Source organism: Salvelinus sp. IW2-2015, unplaced genomic scaffold (assembly GCF_002910315.2).
Source record: "Salvelinus sp. IW2-2015 unplaced genomic scaffold, ASM291031v2 Un_scaffold1357, whole genome shotgun sequence".
NCBI classification, from domain to species: Eukaryota; Metazoa; Chordata; class Actinopteri; order Salmoniformes; family Salmonidae; genus Salvelinus; species Salvelinus sp. IW2-2015.
Genome location: NW_019942858.1, coordinates 45,617 through 65,543, shown reverse-complemented (window position 1 = coordinate 65,543; position 19,927 = coordinate 45,617). Strand labels below are relative to the sequence as shown.

Here is a 19,927-nt window from a genome sequence, read left to right as displayed (position 1 = left end):
ATCTCCTTGGAGACAGGCACTGACAGTGTCACCAGCGCGTTGCCCTGTTTTTTGAATCGGCCCACTTTCACAGCTGACTCTACTCAGGAACATGTATGTAAGGTCATGGATTTGTATGGGTGGGTCCCAGGTTCAGATTGATCTTAATGGGTCTCCTATCTTCAGCTCATTAGATCAACCCCGACATGGAGAAAGTTCCCGGTGGAAGTTCTGTAGGGAGAGCCTTCATGGTGGCCTCTGCCTGTCTGTTGGGGAGGATCGCGGTCCTTGTCTCACAGTGATTGCCAGCTCTCTGGCTGATCACGGTGTTAAGTGATATTTTGGCAAAAACGTTGGCCCTGGTCACCCTTTAGCATTATCTGGAGTCACTTCAATCTCCACTCCACTTGCTGGAGAGTTGTCGGGATTCGTAATGTAAACAGAGACGTCGAGGGCATGCCAGGTTTGAAGTATTTGGGCGTTCTCTTGAAGAGGATGGTGTATGGCGAAGTGACATCTGATCCCTCTCTTCTCTGCCTCTACCATTCACCCCACCCTCGTTAACACCTGACTGATACGAAGATGGACTGTTTGACCAGATCATGGATTTTTGCGAAGTCTGTGTGATGTGTTCCTTTTTCAGACAAGCACTCCTTTACCTTCTTTGATCTCTACTCTCTGCAGAGAGGCAGGGAAACTCTTTTTCTCGTTATCTGTTGTGATGAACCAAACACACATAGCCTGTCCCTGTCACTTCCTTACGTATAGATACTTGGTGTGATGTCAACAGTCAGGTCTTTTGTCGTCGACGTAGAAGAAGGCTTAGCTGGGTTCAGACTAACCTCGAAGCTGGGCAGAACATACTCCTTGACTCAAGTCAGATGAGAAGGTCTTTTGAGGAGTGCTCTGGAACCTCGTGACTACATGCCAGTCCGAAACTGACAATGTCAGGGAGGTTGAACTGTCCAGATTTGACTCCTTGTCTGGGTTGACGATCTCCCTGAAGATGGTGATGTTCTCAGGAGTCATGATCTCCACAGAGACTGCGATCTCTTTGTTCTTGCGGACCTCCTTGTCCTCAAATATCTCCCGGTCAGAGGCTCCAGGCCAGGAGTCATAGAGAACACTCTGTAGTAGACGGTGCTGGCGGAGTGTAAATGTCTTGTCAGTCTGGATGAAGATGTATCCAGACGGAAGGAGACCAGGACAACCTTCTCCAGGACGGTCAGGGAACTGGCCTGAGGACCACATACTGCTTCTGCTTGGGTCATCACAAAGTGGCCCCTCTGGGATGACCAGTTTTGTCATAGCCTGGAAGTTGTTCGCTTGATCCAGAACCACTAATTTAGAGACTAGCTCTTTGCTCTGCGTAGGGTGGTTCTTCCCATGATCTTAACATTCAGGGGACCTCCTGTATGGTCCTGAGATTCCACAAAGATGTTCTCATTACTGCCCACACGCAGCAGGTTAGGAGCTGACAACACTTGTAGTGCAGCTCCATCAGTAAGGTAGGTAAGGAGAGGGTACAGCCAGAGCGGCCAGACACAGCAACTTGCCGACCACATCTCCACGCTGATTCTGGGTCTGTAATAGTGCCTTCCCTCTCCAGCCCTGGCTTTTATCCTGTCTAGGGTTAGCTCATTCTGTGGGAGGAGTTTAGGGTGAATCCACTGTGGGGTGCGTACTTCCAGCAGTAGAGTTGGGTAACCAGCGGCTTGATAAGAGTAGTTGGAAAGTCCATAAGCAAAACAAACAGCTCAAAATCTACAGAGAGATATACAGGTTGAAATGTACTGGACCTGTGGAACTTCTGTGATTTATATTTAACACTGAAACAAACAACTTAATAATACAAATGGCAAAAAAAAGTTTATATTATTTATCAGTAAATGGACATGGATGTGCTATTATCAAAGCCGAAGCTAACTAACTCCATTAGTTCAGATCTGGTTTAAGACAAGTCACCTGGTCATGCATGATACAGTCACTGTCAAAACAACGAAACACCTAAATGCCAAGGAGAGCTCTGGTGATCTCATAATGAATCAGCACACACACACACCACACACACACACACACCACACACACACACACACACACACACACCACACACACACACACACACAACACACACACACACACACACACACACACACACACACACACACACACACACCCTCAGTCAGTACTATATGGACATGTATTTCTCAAATAATCTTGTTACCATGGCTTTGCTATGAAAGTGCTTGCAATCAACTAATGTTGAAAAACTAGCTAAACATCCGAAACAATGTACCTATTTACTGAACACCCAACTGCCATGTTTTCTTCATTATCTGCACAGTCAAGTGGTTGCATAATTTTGTAAGACCTACAGATGCATAGCACAAGACCTATTGAGAAACATCCACCTGGAAAATTACATGGCAAAGTCTGATGAGTGGAGGTACTCACCAAGGCTACTATAATTAACTATTGTTCCTTCAGAAAGTATTCATACCCCTTGACTTATTCCACATTTTGTTGCATTACAAACTGAATTCAAAATGGATATAAAAAAATGAAAATTGTCACCCATTTGACACAATACCCCATAATGACAAGGTGAAAACATTTTTGCAAATAGATGGGGTGTTAGTAGCCTGAAACCCATTGTTTCACGAAGCATACCCATTTAAAAGTTCAGTCTATATTAGTTGGACTCCATGTTTGCCAAAGTTACAGCCTTTAGAAGGCCCGTTTCAAATCAAGAACCAAAAACATGAAGGGCCTATGTTGAGCCTATGTTAGCCACWGTTCTATCTTGAGGTGATCTCACGCTAACCTCTAAAAGTCCAAGCCGTTGGGAGGGCCTTTACTACTATAGCCATGCATCACCGTAGGGATGGTGCCAGGTTTCGTCTAGACGTGACGCTTGGCATTCAGGCCAAAGAGTGCAATCTTGATTTCATCAGACCATAGCATCTTGTTTCTCATGGTCTGAGAGTCTTTTAGTCCCATCCTTCCTCTCCTCTCAACCCCTCCCATTTATCTCTGAAGACCATCCAGTTTCTATTTGCCATATATTTTTCAGCTATGCTGTTTCAGAATTGTTTTGAGCCTATATACATTTTATGGACACAGTATTTTTTACATGAGTTATCTTGTAATTGTTGGTTACACCCTTCAGTTTCACTTAAACCCCCCCATCTATCTCTGAACACCATGCATTTTTTTGTTTTATATGCCATATATTTTTCAACTGTGCTGTGATTTTTCACAAAAGTTATATTCTGCTAATTTTGCATTATTAATAGGAAAAAATGTTGGTCGCATTTCTMTGAAACTTCTATGCATTTTCCCCCATATTCCATCCAGTTTGCTTTATTTTTTATAATATWTTACACTTGATCTTTCTTGAGTAAGTTCCTCCATTTCTTTTTGTTTTTCCTCTAACGTATTCTGTGCCTCTGTGGTACAGTTTTTATTGCTATCTATCTGTACTGTTGGGTCCCTCTATTCCTTTGTATTTCTGAATAATTTTGACCTAAATTGCKTTTGTTTAAAAGATGAGTATTGAATTTCATGGCCTCTAAAGGCACATTGAAAAATGTCCCATACAATAAGGGGATCTGCTATACCTACAGTTCGTTATGTCGGAAAACGTCAGTTATAAAATATTCTGTCCTGGTTAAAATCAAGTTGTCATCCAATTTGTTTTTACAACATCCTTGCCCACGTGGACATTCTGTAAGAGTAATGTATATGCCAATTATTTGATTGTCCGACGACCGCATTCTGTCCACTATTAACACTTTTTAAACTTTTGGTGCCATCGAGAATGACATAAGAAAGTAGTCAATACGACTAGCTATATTGAGCCTCCCCCATGTATATCTCAGTAGGTCAGGATATTTAAGCCTCCTTATATCAAATAGTTCCAATATATCTATGATATTCGTGATTTTCTTAAGTGCATAWKGGTGATAGTTTATAGTGTGATTTTCTTTACGGTCCATTGAGGTAATTAAAACCGTATTATAATCTCCCTCCGTAATAATAGAATATTGTATTGCTTGTAGGCTTGATAAATGATTATATATATTTCCAATGAAGCGTTGATCATTATGATTTGGAACGTATAGATTAATGAGCCAAATCTGTTWATGGTTCAATAACATATTTAAAAGAATCCATCTACCTTGCGGGTCTGTTTGAACAATTGGCACATTTGAACAAAATTATTGTTAATTAATATCTTCACCCCTTTTGAGTTTGTTGTGTGACAAAACTGCACATTTTAGAGAAGCTTTTTATTGTCCCCAGCACAAGGTGCACCTGTGTAATGATCATGCTGTTCAATCAGCTTCTTGATATGCCGCACCTGTCAAGTGGATGGATTATCTAGGCATAGGAAAAATGTTCACTCACAGGGATGTAAACAAGTTTGTGCACAAAATTTGAGAGAAATAAGCTTTTCTGGGATCTTTTATTTCAGCTCATGACACATGGGACCAACACTTTACATGTTTGCGTATATATATTTTTTCAGTATATAATAAAAAATCTTGCATATCTTAATGCATTTCCACAATTAATGTATAATATGTGTAAAAATGTAAGCAGTTCATACGAAGGATTGTTACCTATAACCAGGATTGGCATTACAAAACATACATGTATTACTATTATTTTGGAAAAAACAATTATTGTGAATCATCCTGTATTGTCCCTAACATAATTACCCCATAGCAACAAGATGTGGAATTACAACACAAGCGCACGCACAAACACACACAACACACAACACACACACACACACACACACACACACACACAACACACACACACACACACACACACACACCACACACACACCCACACACACACACACACACACACACACACACACACACACACACCACACACACACACCACACACCACACCACACACACACAAGGTGCATAATTTTGTGAGGCCTACAGATGCATAGTCAAAGACCTATCGAGAAACATCCACCTGGAAACTTGCAAACCCTAAGGTAGACCATCTTTGGGTCACCTGTGGTTTGATAACGGACAAACTGGATACCTATTCCTGTCAGTGACGAGAAGAAACCGTAAGCACACACACTGTGTCAACGTCACCTTGTTCACCCCTGGCACTAGCAGGGTTTTTGTTCAATGTAATAATTAAACAATCCTGGACAGGGACCGATTGGATAGTGATGGGACAGGGATGGGGTGGGTTGGATTACATGGCAAAGTCTGATGAGTGGGGTTACTCACCAAGCTACTATAATTAACTACTGTTCCTTCAAAAAGATTCATACCCCTTGATTTTATCACATTTGTTGCGTTACAAACTGAATTCAAAATGGATTAAATAAATGAAAATTTCACCATCTTAACACAATACCCCATAATGACAAGGTGAAAACACGTTTTAGAGATTTTTGCAAAGCAGAAGGGCTGTAGTAGCCTGAAACCATATGTTTCACGAAAGCATACCATTTAAATGTAGTCTATATTAGTTGGACTCCATGTTTGCCAAGTTACAGCCTTTAGAAGGCCCGTTTCAAGATCAAAACCAAAAACATGAAGGCCTATGTTGAGCCTATGTTAGCCACAGTTCTATCTTGAGGTGATCTCTCGGTTAACCTCTAAAAGTCTAAAACCTTGGGCTTTATAGCCCACAGAAACTAATTGAATAACATATTCATAAATGGCAAAAAAGACAGTAAAAAAATGAATCATAAGGAATAAGGTTTTGAAGTGTCTGTCTCTATGGAAAGATGAGACTCTCWCGAACAAGACGGTGGCCTCTGTTTTGCTCTGCGACAAGTATCACGGGCCTCATCTGAAGTTGACCCGTACCAGTTAAAAAAATTWATGGAAGTACAGAGGAAGTTTTTTGCCTACCCAAAAAACGGGGTTAAATATGTGTAAAGAAATAAAAACTGTTTTATTTCCTGAGCTTTCTTATACAGTATAGCTCTGAAATTTTAGGAACCCTTTAAAAATAATTTATTTTTTAAAATACATGATTTGATAAAATATTGAATTTGCCTTTACTACTATAGCCCATTTCTTAAAATTCTAGGAGAAACATATTTAACCCCGTTTATTGGGCAGGCACAAATTTTCATTTTTTAAACTTGTACCGCAAAACCATCATGTTCATGAGAGTCTCATCTTTCCATAGAGTGATGATATTAGTTTGTAGGCCAAACTGTTTGGATGCTACAGACATTTTTGTGAGAACACCGATTTCTGGGATGTCTCAGACAAACACCACTTTAGCTCGGCCACCTTCCACCGCGGATGCGTTCGATGCAGATATCACTAGTTTAATCTGACATATTTTGATTTTGATTTCTTTATTATGCTACTTAGATTGATTCTGGGGTTCATTAATAGACTCCATTGTTTGGGGGGGTGCATTATGTAACTTAAGTTAACATGTGACCAAATCCACAGAGAAATGTGAGTCATAGATCTGTCATTCTCATTGAAAGCAATTCTAAGAAGCGGTAGATCTGTTCTAAGTGTGCTATGTTTATGCTTCCTGTGCTTAAATTTTGTTTTTAACTTTTGAACACCAGCTTCAAGTAGCTGAAAAAACAATATTTTTGGTTATGGAAAATATATTTAGATGGTGCAATGATTCTCTGCCCTATACTTGCTTGTTTTGTCACAAACTCAAACTAGMAAACTATTACAATTTCAGCAACCAGGAAGTGGAGGAGCAATTTCTGCATAGTGCATCTTTAAACCATCAATACGTGCTAAGATCAACAACACAGATGTTCTCAGTTGCTTCCAAAATGTCCCACTCCCTTAACCCTCTTTTTTATTTATTTATAAAGGGGTGGATCAGCATTAATATTGAGGATAGATTGTTGCTTCCATCAATGTAATTGTCTGCATCATTTCCAATCCCCGATACATTTTTGGGTAAATATATATATCCATATACATACATACATACATACATAAATACACGTACATACCCATATATTTAAGTACGTGTTGTATGGTAGTATGCTATGTAAATGTTATGTATGTATTATGTATGTATGTATGTATGTATGTATGTATGTGGATGCTAGCATTATTATTCTATATATATGATATATATATATGCATATATGCATATATATATATATATATATATATATATATATTATATATATATTATATATATATATATATATATTGCATAATATATGCATAAATTAGCATTCATACATATACACATATATTCTGTACATACCCATACATATATACATACATACATATACATTCTATTTTTAGAATATACCTTTATTATTCCACGCAAACCCTACCACCCTTCCCCCAATTGGAGTAAACTTAAAAAACAATAWMACTTAGGCTTCTACCTTCAGTTTATACATATTAATCACATTTTACAGACACAATCTATTTTACAATAGTTATATTTCGTTTGTTTTTAGTCTTTCCTCTACTTCTGATGTCCATCCAGTTTGATTTCTATTTGTAACTGTGCTATTTCACAAAATCAGCCTTAATGTCACGCCCTGACCTTAGTTATCTATGTTTTCTTAATTATTTTGGTTTGGTCAGGGTGTGACGAGGGTGGGTATGAATGTTTTGTATTGTCTAGGGTTTTTGTATGTCATGGGGTGTTTGTAAGTCTAGGCATATGTAGGTCTATGGTGGCCTGAATTGGTTCCCAATCAGGGGCAGCTGTTTATCGTTGGCTCTGATTGGGGATCATATTTAGGTTGCCATTTTCCCTTGGGTATTTGTGGGTTCTTGTCTATGTGTAGTTGCCTGTCAGCACTCGTTTTATATAGCTTCACGTTCGTTTTGTTACTTTGTTAGTTTGTTTAGGGTTCTTTCTTCATTAAAAGAAGAATGTATGCATATCACGCTGCGCCTTGGTCTCCTCCTTACAACGAACGTGACAGAAGAACCCACCACAAAAGGACCAAGCTGCGTGTGAATGAGGAGCGAACATCCTGGGAGAAAGATGAGTGGAGGACATCCTGGACCTGGGAGGAAAGGCGACGATACGAGGGGACACGGTTAGCAAGGAAGCCCGAGAGGCAACCCCAATAATTTTTTGGGGGGGGAACACGAGGAGATTGGCTGAGTCAGGTTGGAGACCTGAGCCAACTCCTCGTGCTTACCGTGGGGAGCGTGTAACTGGTCAGGCACCGTGTTATGCAGAGATGCGCACGGTGTCTCCAGTTCGCATTCTTAGCCCGGTGCGCTCTATTCCAGCTCCTCGCAGTTSCCGGGCTAGAATGGGCATCCAGCCAGGACGGATGGTGCCGGCTCAGCGCTCCTGGTCTCCAGTATACCTCCTTGGACCAGGATATCCTGCGTCGGCTCTACGTACTGTGTCTAAGGTGCGTCTGCACAGCCCAGTGCGTCCTGTGCTAGCGCCCCGCACTTTCCGGGCTCAAGTGAGCATCCAGCCAGGACGCATTGTGCCAGCTCTAAGATGCAGATCTATAGTGCGCCTCCACAGTCCAGTACGTCCTGTGCCTCCTCTCCGCACTCGCCCTGAGGTGCGTGTCCTCAGCCCGGTACCACCAGTTCCGGCACCACGCACCAGGCCTCCAGTGTGCTTCCAGAGTCCAGTACGTCCTGTGCCTCCTCTCCGCACTCGCCCTGAGGTGCGTGTCCTCAGCCCAGTACCAACAGTCCCGGCACCACGCATCAGGCCTCCAGTGCGCTTCCACAGTCCAGTACGGCCTGTGCCTCTTCCCCGCACTCGCCCTGAGGTGCGTGTCCTCAACCCGGTACCACCAGTTCCGGCACCACGCATCAGGCTTCCAGTGCGCTTCCAGAGTCCAGAGCTTCCGGCGACAGTACACAGTCCGGAGCTTCCGGCGACAGTACCCAGTCCGGAGCTTCCGGCGACAGTAACCAGTCCGGAGCTTCCGGCGACAGTAACCAGTCCGGAGCTTCCGGCGACAGTACCCAGTCCGGAGCTTCCGGCGACAGTACCCAGTCCGGAGCTTCCGGCAACAGTACCCAGTCCGGAGCTTCCGGGCGAGAGTACCCAGTCCGGAGCTTCCGGCGATAGTACCCAGTCCGGAACCGCCAACAGCGATCCCCCGTCTGGAGCCTCCAGCGGCGATCCCCGGTCCGGGGCCTCCAGCGGCGATCCCCGGTTCGGGGCCTCCAGCGACGGTCCCCGGCCCGTGGTCTCCAGCGAGGGTCTCCGGTCCGGGGCCTTCGGCGATGATCCGCAGTCCAGAGCCTCCGGCGATGATCGACGGTCTGGATCTACAAAGGCGGAGGGATCAGTGTAAAGAGGGGGGGCGGCATCCAGAACCAGAGCCGCCACCTAGGGTTGATGCCCGCCCGGACCCTCCCCCATAAGTTCAGGTTTGCGGTCGGGAGTCCGCACCTTTGGGGGGGTACTGTCACGCCCTGACCTTAGTTATCTATGTTTTCTTTATTATTTTGGTTAGGTCAGGGTGTGACGAGGGTGGGTATGCGTGTTTTGTATTGTCTAGGGTTTTTGTATGTCTAAGGGTGTTTGTAAGTCTAGGCATATGTAGGTCTATGGTGGCCTGAATTGGTTCCCAATCAGAGGCAGCTGTTTATCGTTGTCTCTGATTGGGGATCATATTTAGGTTGTCATTTTCCSTTGGGTATTTGTGGGTTCTTGTCTATGTGAAGTTGCCTGTCAGCACTCGTTTTGTATAGCTTCACGTTCGTTTTGTTACTTTGTTTGTTTGTTCAGTGTTCTTTCTTCATTAAAAGAAGAATGTATGCATATCACGCTGCGCCTTGGTCTCCTCCTTACAACGAACGTGACACTCAAGTCAATTTCTGTGGCCCTGTGGAAAACTAATTGGCATAATAAAACAGTCTGTTTCAGCTAGAGATATCTGTGGTGGAAACTGGCCGAGCTACAGTACATCGGTATTCAGTCCATGAGACATCCCAAAAAACAGTATTTCACAAACACTAATATGACACCTCTATGTATAGGTGAGTCTCTCACGAACACGTCCACAAGCCTTACGAGACTCGCCTGAAGGCAGACCGGTACCAGTTAAAAAAATGAAAGGAAGTACAGTGCATTCGGAAAGTATTCAGAACCTTTGGCTTTTTTTAMATTTTGTTAAGTTACAGCCTTATTCTAAAATGGATTAAATAGTTTTTTTCCCTCATCAAATATCACATTTACTCCGTACTTTGTTGAAGCACCTTTGGCAGAGATTACAGCCTCAAGTCTTTTTGGGTATGACGCCAAAAGCTTGGCACACCTGTATTTGGAGAGTTTCTCCCATTCTTCTCTACAGATCCTCTCAAGCTCTGTCAGGTTGGATGGGGGCGTCGCTGCACAGGTCTCTCCAGAGATGTTCGATCGGGTTCAAGTCCAGGCAACTCAAGGACATTCAGAGACTTGTCCCGAAGCCACTCATGCGTTGTCTTGGCTGTGTGCTTAAGGTCGTTGTCCTTTCGGAAGGTGAACCTCCGCCCCAGTCTGAGGTCCTGCGTGCTCTGGAGCAGGTTTCTATCAAGGTTATGTCTGTACTTTGCTCCCTTCACCTTTCCCTCRATCCTGACTAGTCTCCCAGTCCCTGCCGCTGAAAAACATCCCACTGCATGATGCTTCCACCACCATGCTTCACCGTAAGGATGGTGCCAGGTTTCGTCTAGACGTGACGTTTGGCATTCAGGCCAAAGAGTGCAATCTTGGTTTCATCAGACCAGAGAATCTTGTTTCTCATAGTTTGAGAGTTTTTTGTCCCATCCTTTCTCTACTCTCAACCCCTCCCATCTATCTCTGAAGACCATCCAGTTTAAATTTCTATTTGCGCCTTCTTCTCYACACTGTCTGTGTGAGTGGACCATTTCAGTTTATCCGTGGTGTATTACCCAAGGAACTTGAAGCTTTCCACCTTCTCCATTGTGGTCCCGTCGATGTGGATAGGGGGGTGCACCCTCTGCTGTTTCCCGAAGTCCACAATMATTTCCTTAGTTTTTTTATGTTGAGTGAGAGGTTATTTTCCTGGCACCACACTCCCAGATTCCTCACCTCCTCCCTGTAGGCTGTCTTGTCATTGTTGGTGTTTGTTGATGGAATTTATAGGTTTAGATGAATGACTAGAACATTCCACCCTGACGCCATCTAATTGTATGAAATTGATTAGAATCATAAAATTATAATCAATTACGTGTGTAGTTTTAGTCATGATGTTTGTAGTTTTAGTCAGAATTAGGGTAAAACAATATAAAAATATGTCTCTAAAGTGTTTTAAACACAGACTGTCTGAGCAAGATTCGGTGCCGACCTTGGCTGGGGCACACTGAGAGTACTTCCCAGGGTCCCCCTATCTTGAGGGAGGACGGGGAGTGATTCTCACGGACTCCCCTAATCTCTGTTGGCTGGGTAGCAGGACAGTGTGTGCGTAGGATACCTACTGTTTGTGTGCAAGAGTATGTGCGTAAGGAGCTAGTATAAAATGAATGGTTTTGTACAACTAACTAGCGCTCTCGTAACTAAACTTTCTGACTATCGTAGCTGGGCCTCCGTCTGATTCATTTCAACCAGTTTCTTACAAATCCTGGGTTTCAGACTGAGTAGTTCATTGAATTGGGTTTATGAACATTGAGAACATAATTCTCGTGACAGTAATCAATCCTACTTCTGTTGTGTTATCTGCAAACTTGGTGATTGAGTTGGAGGCGTGCTTGGCCACGCAGTCATGGGTGAACAGGGAGTACAGGAGGGGACTGAGCACGCACCCTTGTGGGGCCCCAGTGTTGAGGATCAGCTAAGTGGAGGTGTTGTTTCCTACCTTCACTACCTGGGGGCAGCCCGTCAGGGAGTCCAGGACCCAGCTGTACAGGGCGGGGTTCCGTCCCAGGGCCTCAAGCTTAATGATGAGCTTGGAGGGTACTAGGGTGTTGAATGCTGAGCTATAGTTAATGAACAACATTCTTACATATGTTTACCTCTTGTCTAGATGGGACAGGGCAGTGTGCAGTGTGATGGCGATTGCATTGTTTGTGGATCTATTGGGTCTAGGATGACAGGTAAGGTAGAGGTGATATGATCCTTGAATAGTCTCTCCAAAGCACTTCATGATGACAGAAGTGAGTCCTTGACTAGTCTCTCAAAGCACTTCATGATGACAGAATTGAGTGCTACTGGGCGATAGTCATTTAGTTCAGTTATCTTTGCTTTCTTGGGGACAGGAACAATGGTGGCCATCTTGAAGCATGTGGGGACAGCAGACAGGGATAGAGAGAAATTGAATATGCTCCTAAACACACCAGCCAGCTGGTCTGCGCATGCTCTGAGGATGCGGCTAGGAATGCCGTCTGGGCCGGCAGCCTTGCGAGGGTTAACTCGCTTAAATGTCTTACTCACATCGGCCAAGGAGAAGAAGAGCCCACAGTCCTTGGTAGCGGGCCGCGTCGGTAGCAATGCTTTATCCTCAAAGCGAGCAAAGAAAGTGTTTAGCTTGTCTGGAAGTAAGACGTCGGTGTCCTCAAATACATAGTCTCGCGTTTGAGCTGTTGAATTGCGACTCCACTTTGTCTCTATACTGACGTTTTGCCTGTTTGATTGCCTTGCGGAGGGAATAACTACACTGTTTGTTTTCTGCCATATTGCCAGTCACCTTGCCATGGTTAAATGCGGTGGATCGCRCTTTCAGTTTTGCACGAATGCTACCATCTATCCACGGTTTCCGGTTAGGGTAGGTTTTAATAGTCACAGTGGATACAACATCTCTTCCACACTTCCTGATGAACTCAGTCRCCGAATCAGTGTATTCGTCTGTTCGTCCATTCAGTTAAATGTTTCATTGGTTGTTGTTGTCCAATGTGGATGCATTTCCATAGGAATACATTTCCATAAAAACAGAAACAAAAGAGGGACACTCAGGATATAAAATCAGGATGACCCCTCCCCGGCCTGTCATTTTCTCCACTGATCCATGGAAAAGTCTTTCTCCCCTCTCTCTCTCCTTCCTAATTTATGCTCTGCACCGCCTCCCAAATGGGGAGTGAGACACCGATGCTTCTAACTCTTAAAAATGGAAAGTCCCCCTGGCATTCCTCTCCTCATCTCTCTCTCTCTTTCTCTCGCTCTCTCACGTTGACGTGTGATTGGAAAGGAGGTAATCTCGCCAAAAAGACAGGGGCTGGCTGTCTGCTGGTCTAAGTATTTGGTGTGATGATGTGCCTTGGTGTGACATGGCCGTCATTACATATGGCCTACGTACAGACAAAGATTTATTGTCACTGACTGCCACATTGTCCTTCATTGGCCAAATCTAATGCTGAGAGAAAAGAGATTATTACATAAGCAACACGTGCACATGATTGGACATGAAAATGTTTCAACATTGCAGACCGGTCTATTTTTATTTAATCTTCTTAATGTACAGTATGTTAATACCATTTTAAGAGGTTATTAAGAGGGAATGGGAGTAGTGTGACAGAAATGTGCAGTGAGAACTCTCTCAAGCATATCATGTTTCATATGAGTAACCAGAGTGTATTGCACAACCTCAAGGAGCTGCACTACTGTATCTGAATATAGGGCATCCTGCTTCACAGATTTGCCTTCACAGATTGGCCTCTCTGATTGGCCACTCTGATTCAACATGCATTTTTGGTAACACTACTTGGCCACAACATAACTGGAAAAATATACAGTACATGTTTTTATTGCAGATTATAGTTTACTTGTTGGATTTGAAGTTATAAATGTATGGCCACTTTATGGCTTTTATCTTCTCCTGTATCTTAACTTGCTTTGACAACTGGAATGAATGACTGGCAGATATACAGTCGTGGCCAAAAGTTTTGAGAATTACACACATTTTTATTTCCCCAAAGTTTGCTGCTTCAGTCTTTCGATATTTTTGTCAGATGTTACTATGGAATACTGAAGTATAATTACAAGCATTTCATAAGTGTCAAAGGCTTTTTTGACAATTACATGAAGTTGATGCAAGAGTCAATATTTGCAGTGTTGATCCTTCTTTTTCAAGACCTCTGCAATCTGCCCTGGCATGCTGTCAATTAACTTCTGGGCCACATCTTGACTGATGGCAGCCCATTCTTGCATAATCAATGCTTGGAGTTTGTCAGAATTTGTGGGGTTTTGTTTGTCCACCCGCCTCTTGAGGATTGACCACAAGTTCTCAATGGGATTAAGGTCTGGGGAGTTTCCTGGCCATGGACCCAAAATATCAATGTTTTGTTCCCCGAGCCACTTAGTTATCACTTTTGCCTTACGGCAAGGTGCTCCATCATGCTGGAAAAGGCATTGTTCGTCACCAAACTGTTCCTGGATGGTTGGGAGAAAATTCTCTCAGGGGATGTGTTGGTACCATTCTTTATTCATGGCTGTGTTCCTAGACAAAATTGTGAGTGAGCCCACTCCCTTGGCTGAGAAGTAACCCCACACATGAATGGTCTCAGGATGCTTTACTGTTGGCATGCCACAGGACTGATGGTAGCACTCACCTTGTTTTCTCCGGACAAGCTTTTTTCCGGATGCCCCAAACAATCGGAAAGGGGATTCATCAGAGAAAATGACTTTACCCCAGTCCTCAGCAGTCCAATCCCTGTACCTTTTGCAGAATATCAGTCTGTCCCTGATGTTTTTCCTGGAGAGAAGTGGCTTCTTTGCTGTCCTTCTTGACACCAGGCCATCCTCCAAAAGTCTTCACCTCACTGTGCGTGCAGATGCACTCACACCTGCCTGCTACCATTCCTGAGCAAGCTCTATACTGGTGTTGACCTGATCCCGCAGCTGAATCAACTTTAGGAGATGGTCCTGGCGCTTGCTGGACTTTCTTGGGTGCCCTGAAGCCTTCTTCACAACAATTGAACCGCTTTCCTTGAAGTTCTTGATGATCCGATAAATGGTTGATTTAGGTGCAATCTTACTGGCAGCAATATCCTTGCATGTGAAGCCCTTTTTGTGCAAAGCAATGATGACGGCACGTGTTTCCTTGCAGGTAATCATGGTTGACAGAGGAAGAACAATGATTCCAAGCACTACCCTCCTTTTGAAGCTTCCAGTCTGTTATTCGAACTCAATCAGCATGACAGAGTGATTTCCAGCCTTGTCCTCGTCAACACTCACACCTGTGTTTACGAGAGAATCACTGACATGATGTCAGCTGGTCCTTTTGTGGCAGGGCTGAAATGCAGTGGAAATGTTTTTTTGCGGATTCAGTTCATTTGCATGGCAAAGAGGGACTTTGCAATTAATTTCAATTAATCTGATCACTCTTCATAACATTCTGGAGTATATTCAAATTGCCATCATACAAACTGAGGCAGCAGACTTTGTGAAAATGAATATTTGTGTCATTCTCAAAACTTTTGGCCACGACTGTACTGTATGTCTCTGTGGCAGGTCAGGGTAATAATACTATAGTGAATGTATGACTGTAACGTCTGTTCTCCTCCTCGTCTGAGGAGGAGCAAGGATCGGACCAAAATGCAGCGGGTGATGAATACATGTTGATTTATTAAACAAGACGAACACGAAGCAAACTTGAATAACTACAAAACAACAAAACGACGTAGACAGACCTGAACATGAGAACTTACATAAAACGAAGAACGCACGAACAGGAACAGACTAGACAAAACGAAACAGTCCCGTGTGGTACATAAACTGACACGGAAGACAATCACCCACAAACAAACAGTGAGAACAGCCTACCTTAATATGGTTCTCAATCAGAGGAAACGTAAAACACCTGCCCCTGATTGAGAACCATATCAGGCAAATGCAATTAACCCAACATAGAAACACATAACATAGAATGCCCACCCAGCTCACGTCCTGACCAATTAAACACATACTAAACAAAGGAAATAAGGTCAGGAACGTGACAATGACTTTGAATTTAGAATTAACCTCATATTTTGAAGTAAAAAATACAGCACCCTTGTTCACTCACATTTAACCCAAATGGACTTCACATTTTGCAAATGCTAACATTATATGAACACATCACACATCGCCTAGACACAGTGCAGAGTGGAACTTTCACATACATACATACACACATGGTGTCTGAGTCTGGTTGATGATGTCTGAGTCTGGTTCCCCCCAGTTCTCCCAACTATCTCGCATTAGGGTCCAGCTGCTGAGTGTCCTCATTAGGTAAACCTTTCGCACTAAACGTCTAAACACTGGTTGTGGTTTGATATAGTACCCTTCTCCCCTAAGTGTGCACTCGTTCATTCCATCTCATAGATTTAAAGGCATGCGATTGGTGTAGGAAATATGGTGGAAACTCCCTCTACCCCATGCTCACACCATTCCAAAGCTTTTAAATCTATGAGGTGGAGTCCAAATCCAAGGGTAGAGAATTGAACCACCAAAGTGCCTCAGATAACCTCATGGCAACCTAGTAAAGCTTGTCAATGAATCCCATCCATATCTAGACAGAACCCCTTGGTTAATTTTACTCCCCTAAATTGGCGGGCCCCACTTAATTAAAAATAAACCGTTTCAGGGCAGGCTGTACACCAACAGAGGTGGCGAGTCCTGGGGCCACAAGTCAAGTTTCTCCCCCAGGGCTAATAAATGCAGGCCTTCTTTTTTAGGATACACAAGTAAGTATACATTGGGAAAAGTATACATTGGGAAAAGTATACATTGGATGAAGCTTGTGTTTTCATAGAAATGCCACCAGCAGTCAGCAACCCCACAAACTTTGGGCCCATTCGGACCCCTCTCCGGCGACAAGGTTTCTTCAGCTATTTCCCTACTTCAGCACCAACCTCCATTTTATTTAAAAATTTTGTGTTTGGCTCAGTATTATTACAGACGTACTTACAGCTTCAAAATATTACAACTGACTTCTTTTGTACACTCACATTGGAAGCAATACAGGGACCCTAGTATGGATGTTGAACACTGCCTAGACGTTGTGAGCAGAACATTTGCATCATAAATAGGCTCCAGACTCCTATGGTATAAAGTGGAGTTGTTCTACTGCTGAATTTGCCAAGCTAATAAATARCTGCTGATGGTTGGCATTAATAAAGCAGTTTGGTTGGCATTGGATGTTGTGRACCCTCTAGCTGYCTGGCTGTCTGGACTTGATTTACTTCAACTGAATCGTCGAGGAGCCTCTGGTGGTGCCAAGCTGGGTGATGTCAATCCAATCCAGAGCACAGAAGGGATGGGATTCAAATACACAGATACATACACACTTATGCACTCGCGCACGCTGCGTCATGCATTCACGTATGAACAGACATACACACACATACACACCAGCGGAGGCTGGTGGGAGGAGAATAGGAGGACAGACTCATTGTATTAGCTGGAATGGAATAAATGGAACGATATCAAACATATGGAAACCACATGTTTGACTCCATTCCATTGATTCCACTTCAGCCATTTCAATGAGCCCATCCTCCTATAGCTTTGCCCACCAGCCTCCACTGATACACACATAGAACACACACACATTCACACATGTGACTTCCGGCGCCGAAAAGAGATGGCTGCCTCGCTTCGTGTTCCTTGGAAAATATGCAGTATTTTKTTTTTTTACGTGTTATTTCTTACATCGGTACCCCRGGTAATCTTAGGTTTCATTACATACAGTCGGGAGGAACTACTGAATATACGATTAACGTCAACTCATCATCGTTCCTACCAGGAATATGACTTTCCCGAAACGGATCCAGTGTTTGCTTCCACACAATACAATGGATCTGATCCCAGCCGGCGACCCTGTGCGACGCCGAAAAAGGGGAAAACGTGGCGGTCTCGTGGTCAGGCTTCGGAGACGGGCACATCGCGCTCCACTCCCTAGCATACTACTCGCCAATGTCCAGTCTCTTGACAATAAGGTTGATGAAATCCGAACACGGGTAGCATTCCAGAGAGACATCAGGGATTGCAACGTGCTCTGCTTCACGGAAACATGGCTAACTCAAGGGACGCTAACGGAGTCGGTGCAGCCAGCTGGTTTCTTCATGCATCGCGCCGACAGAAACAAACATCTTTCCGGTAAGAAGAGGGGCGGGGGGTATGCCTTATGATTAACGAGAAGTGGTGTGATCATCATAACAACACACAAGAACTCAAGTCGTTCTGTTCACCTGATCTAGAACTCCTCACAATCAAATGTCGACCGCATTATCTACCAAGGGAATTCTCGTCAATCAAAATCACAGCCGTATACATTCCCCCCCAAGCAGACACATCGATGGCCCTGAACGAACTTTATCTGACTCTTTGTAAACTGGAAACCACACACCCTGAGGCTGCATTCATCGTAGCTGGGATTTTAACAAGGCTAATCTAAAAACAAAACTCCCTAAATTCTATCAGCATATCGATTGTGCTACCAGGCTGGAAAAACACTAGACCATTGTTATACTAATTTCCGCGACGCTTATAAGGCCCTCCCCGCCCCCCTTTCGGAAAAGCTGACCACGACTCCATTTTGTTGATTCCAGCCTACAAACAAAAACTCAAACAACAAGCTCCCGCGCTCAGGTCTGTTCAACGCTGGTCCGACCAATCTGAATCCACGCTTCAAGACTGCTTCGATCACGCGGATTGGAATATGTTCCGCATCGCGTCCAACAACAATATTGACGAATATGCTGATTCGGTGAGCGAGTTCATTAGAAGTGCATTGACGATGTCGTACCCACAGCAACGATAAAAACATTCCCAAACCAGAAACCGTGGATTGACGGCAGCTCGCCGTGAAACTGAAAGCGCGAACCACTGCTTTTAACCAGGGCAAGGTGACCGGAAGCATGACCGAATACACAACAGTGTAGCTATTCTCTCCGCAAGGCAATCAAACAGGCAAGTCTCAGTACAGAGACAAAATCGAGTCGAAATTCAACAGCTCAGACACAAGAGGTATGTGGCAGGGTCTACAGTCAATCACGGATTACAAAAAGAAAACCAGCCCCGTCGAGGACCAGGATGTCTTGCTCCCAGACAGGCAAACAACTTTTTTGCCCGCTTTGAGGACAATACAGTGCCACTGACACGGCCCCTACCAAAACTGCGGGCTCTCCTTCACTGCAGCCGAGGTGAGTAAAACATTTAAACGTGTTAACCCTCGCAAGGCTGCAGGCCCAGACGGCATTCCCAGCCGCGTCCTCAGAGCATGCGCAGACCAGCTGGCTGGTGTGTTACGGACATATTCAATCAATCCTTATCCCAGTCTGCTGTTCCCACATGCTTCAAGAGGGCCACCATTGTTCCTGTTCCCAAGAAAGCTAAGGTAACTGAGCTAAACGACTACCGCCCCGTAGCACTCACTTCCGTCATCATGAAGTGCTTTGAGAGACTAGTCAAGGACCATATCACCTCCACCCTACCGGACACCCTAGACCCACTCCAATTGCTTACCGACCCAATAGGTCCACAGACGACGCAATCGCAACCACACTGCACACTGCCCTAACCCATCTGGACAAGAGGAATACCCATTGAGAATGCTGTTCATCGATTACAGCTCAGCATTTAACACCATAGACCCTCCAAACTCGTCATCAAGCTCGAGACCCTGGGTCTCGACCCCGCCCTGTGCAACTGGGTCCTGGACTTCCTGACGGGCCGCCCCAGGTGGTGAGGGTAGGTAACAACATCTCCACCCCGCTGATCTCAACACTGGGGCCCACAAGGGTGCGTTCTGAGCCCTCTCCTGTACTCCCTGTTCACCCACGACTGCTGGCCATGCACGCCTCCAAACTCAATCATCAAGTTTGCGGATGACACTACAGTGGTAGGCTTGATACCAACAACGACGAGACGGCCTACAGGGAGGAGGTGAGGGCCTCGGAGTGTGGTGTCAGGAAAATAACCTCAACTCAACGTCAACAAAACAAGGAGATGATTGTGGACTTCAGGAAACAGCAGAGGAGCACCCCCCTATCCACATCGACGGGTCAGTAGTGAGAAGGTGGAAAGTTTTAAGTC

General features: G+C 44.3%; 1 protein-coding gene and 1 pseudogene across 1 annotated transcript in view; both read right to left on the bottom strand.

Moving 5' to 3' along the window:
* Positions 1–19,927, bottom strand: part of LOC112070548 (complement C3-like) — a 76,722-nt gene that overhangs the window by 32,624 nt on the left and 24,171 nt on the right. Inside the window, 3 exon segments of the mRNA XM_070439023.1 lie at positions 1,388–1,622; positions 9,044–9,243; positions 12,253–12,447. Coding sequence (XP_070295124.1) covers positions 1,388–1,622; positions 9,044–9,243; positions 12,253–12,447 — 630 coding nt within the window.
* Positions 17–1,368, bottom strand: LOC139024324 (complement C3-like; annotated as a pseudogene).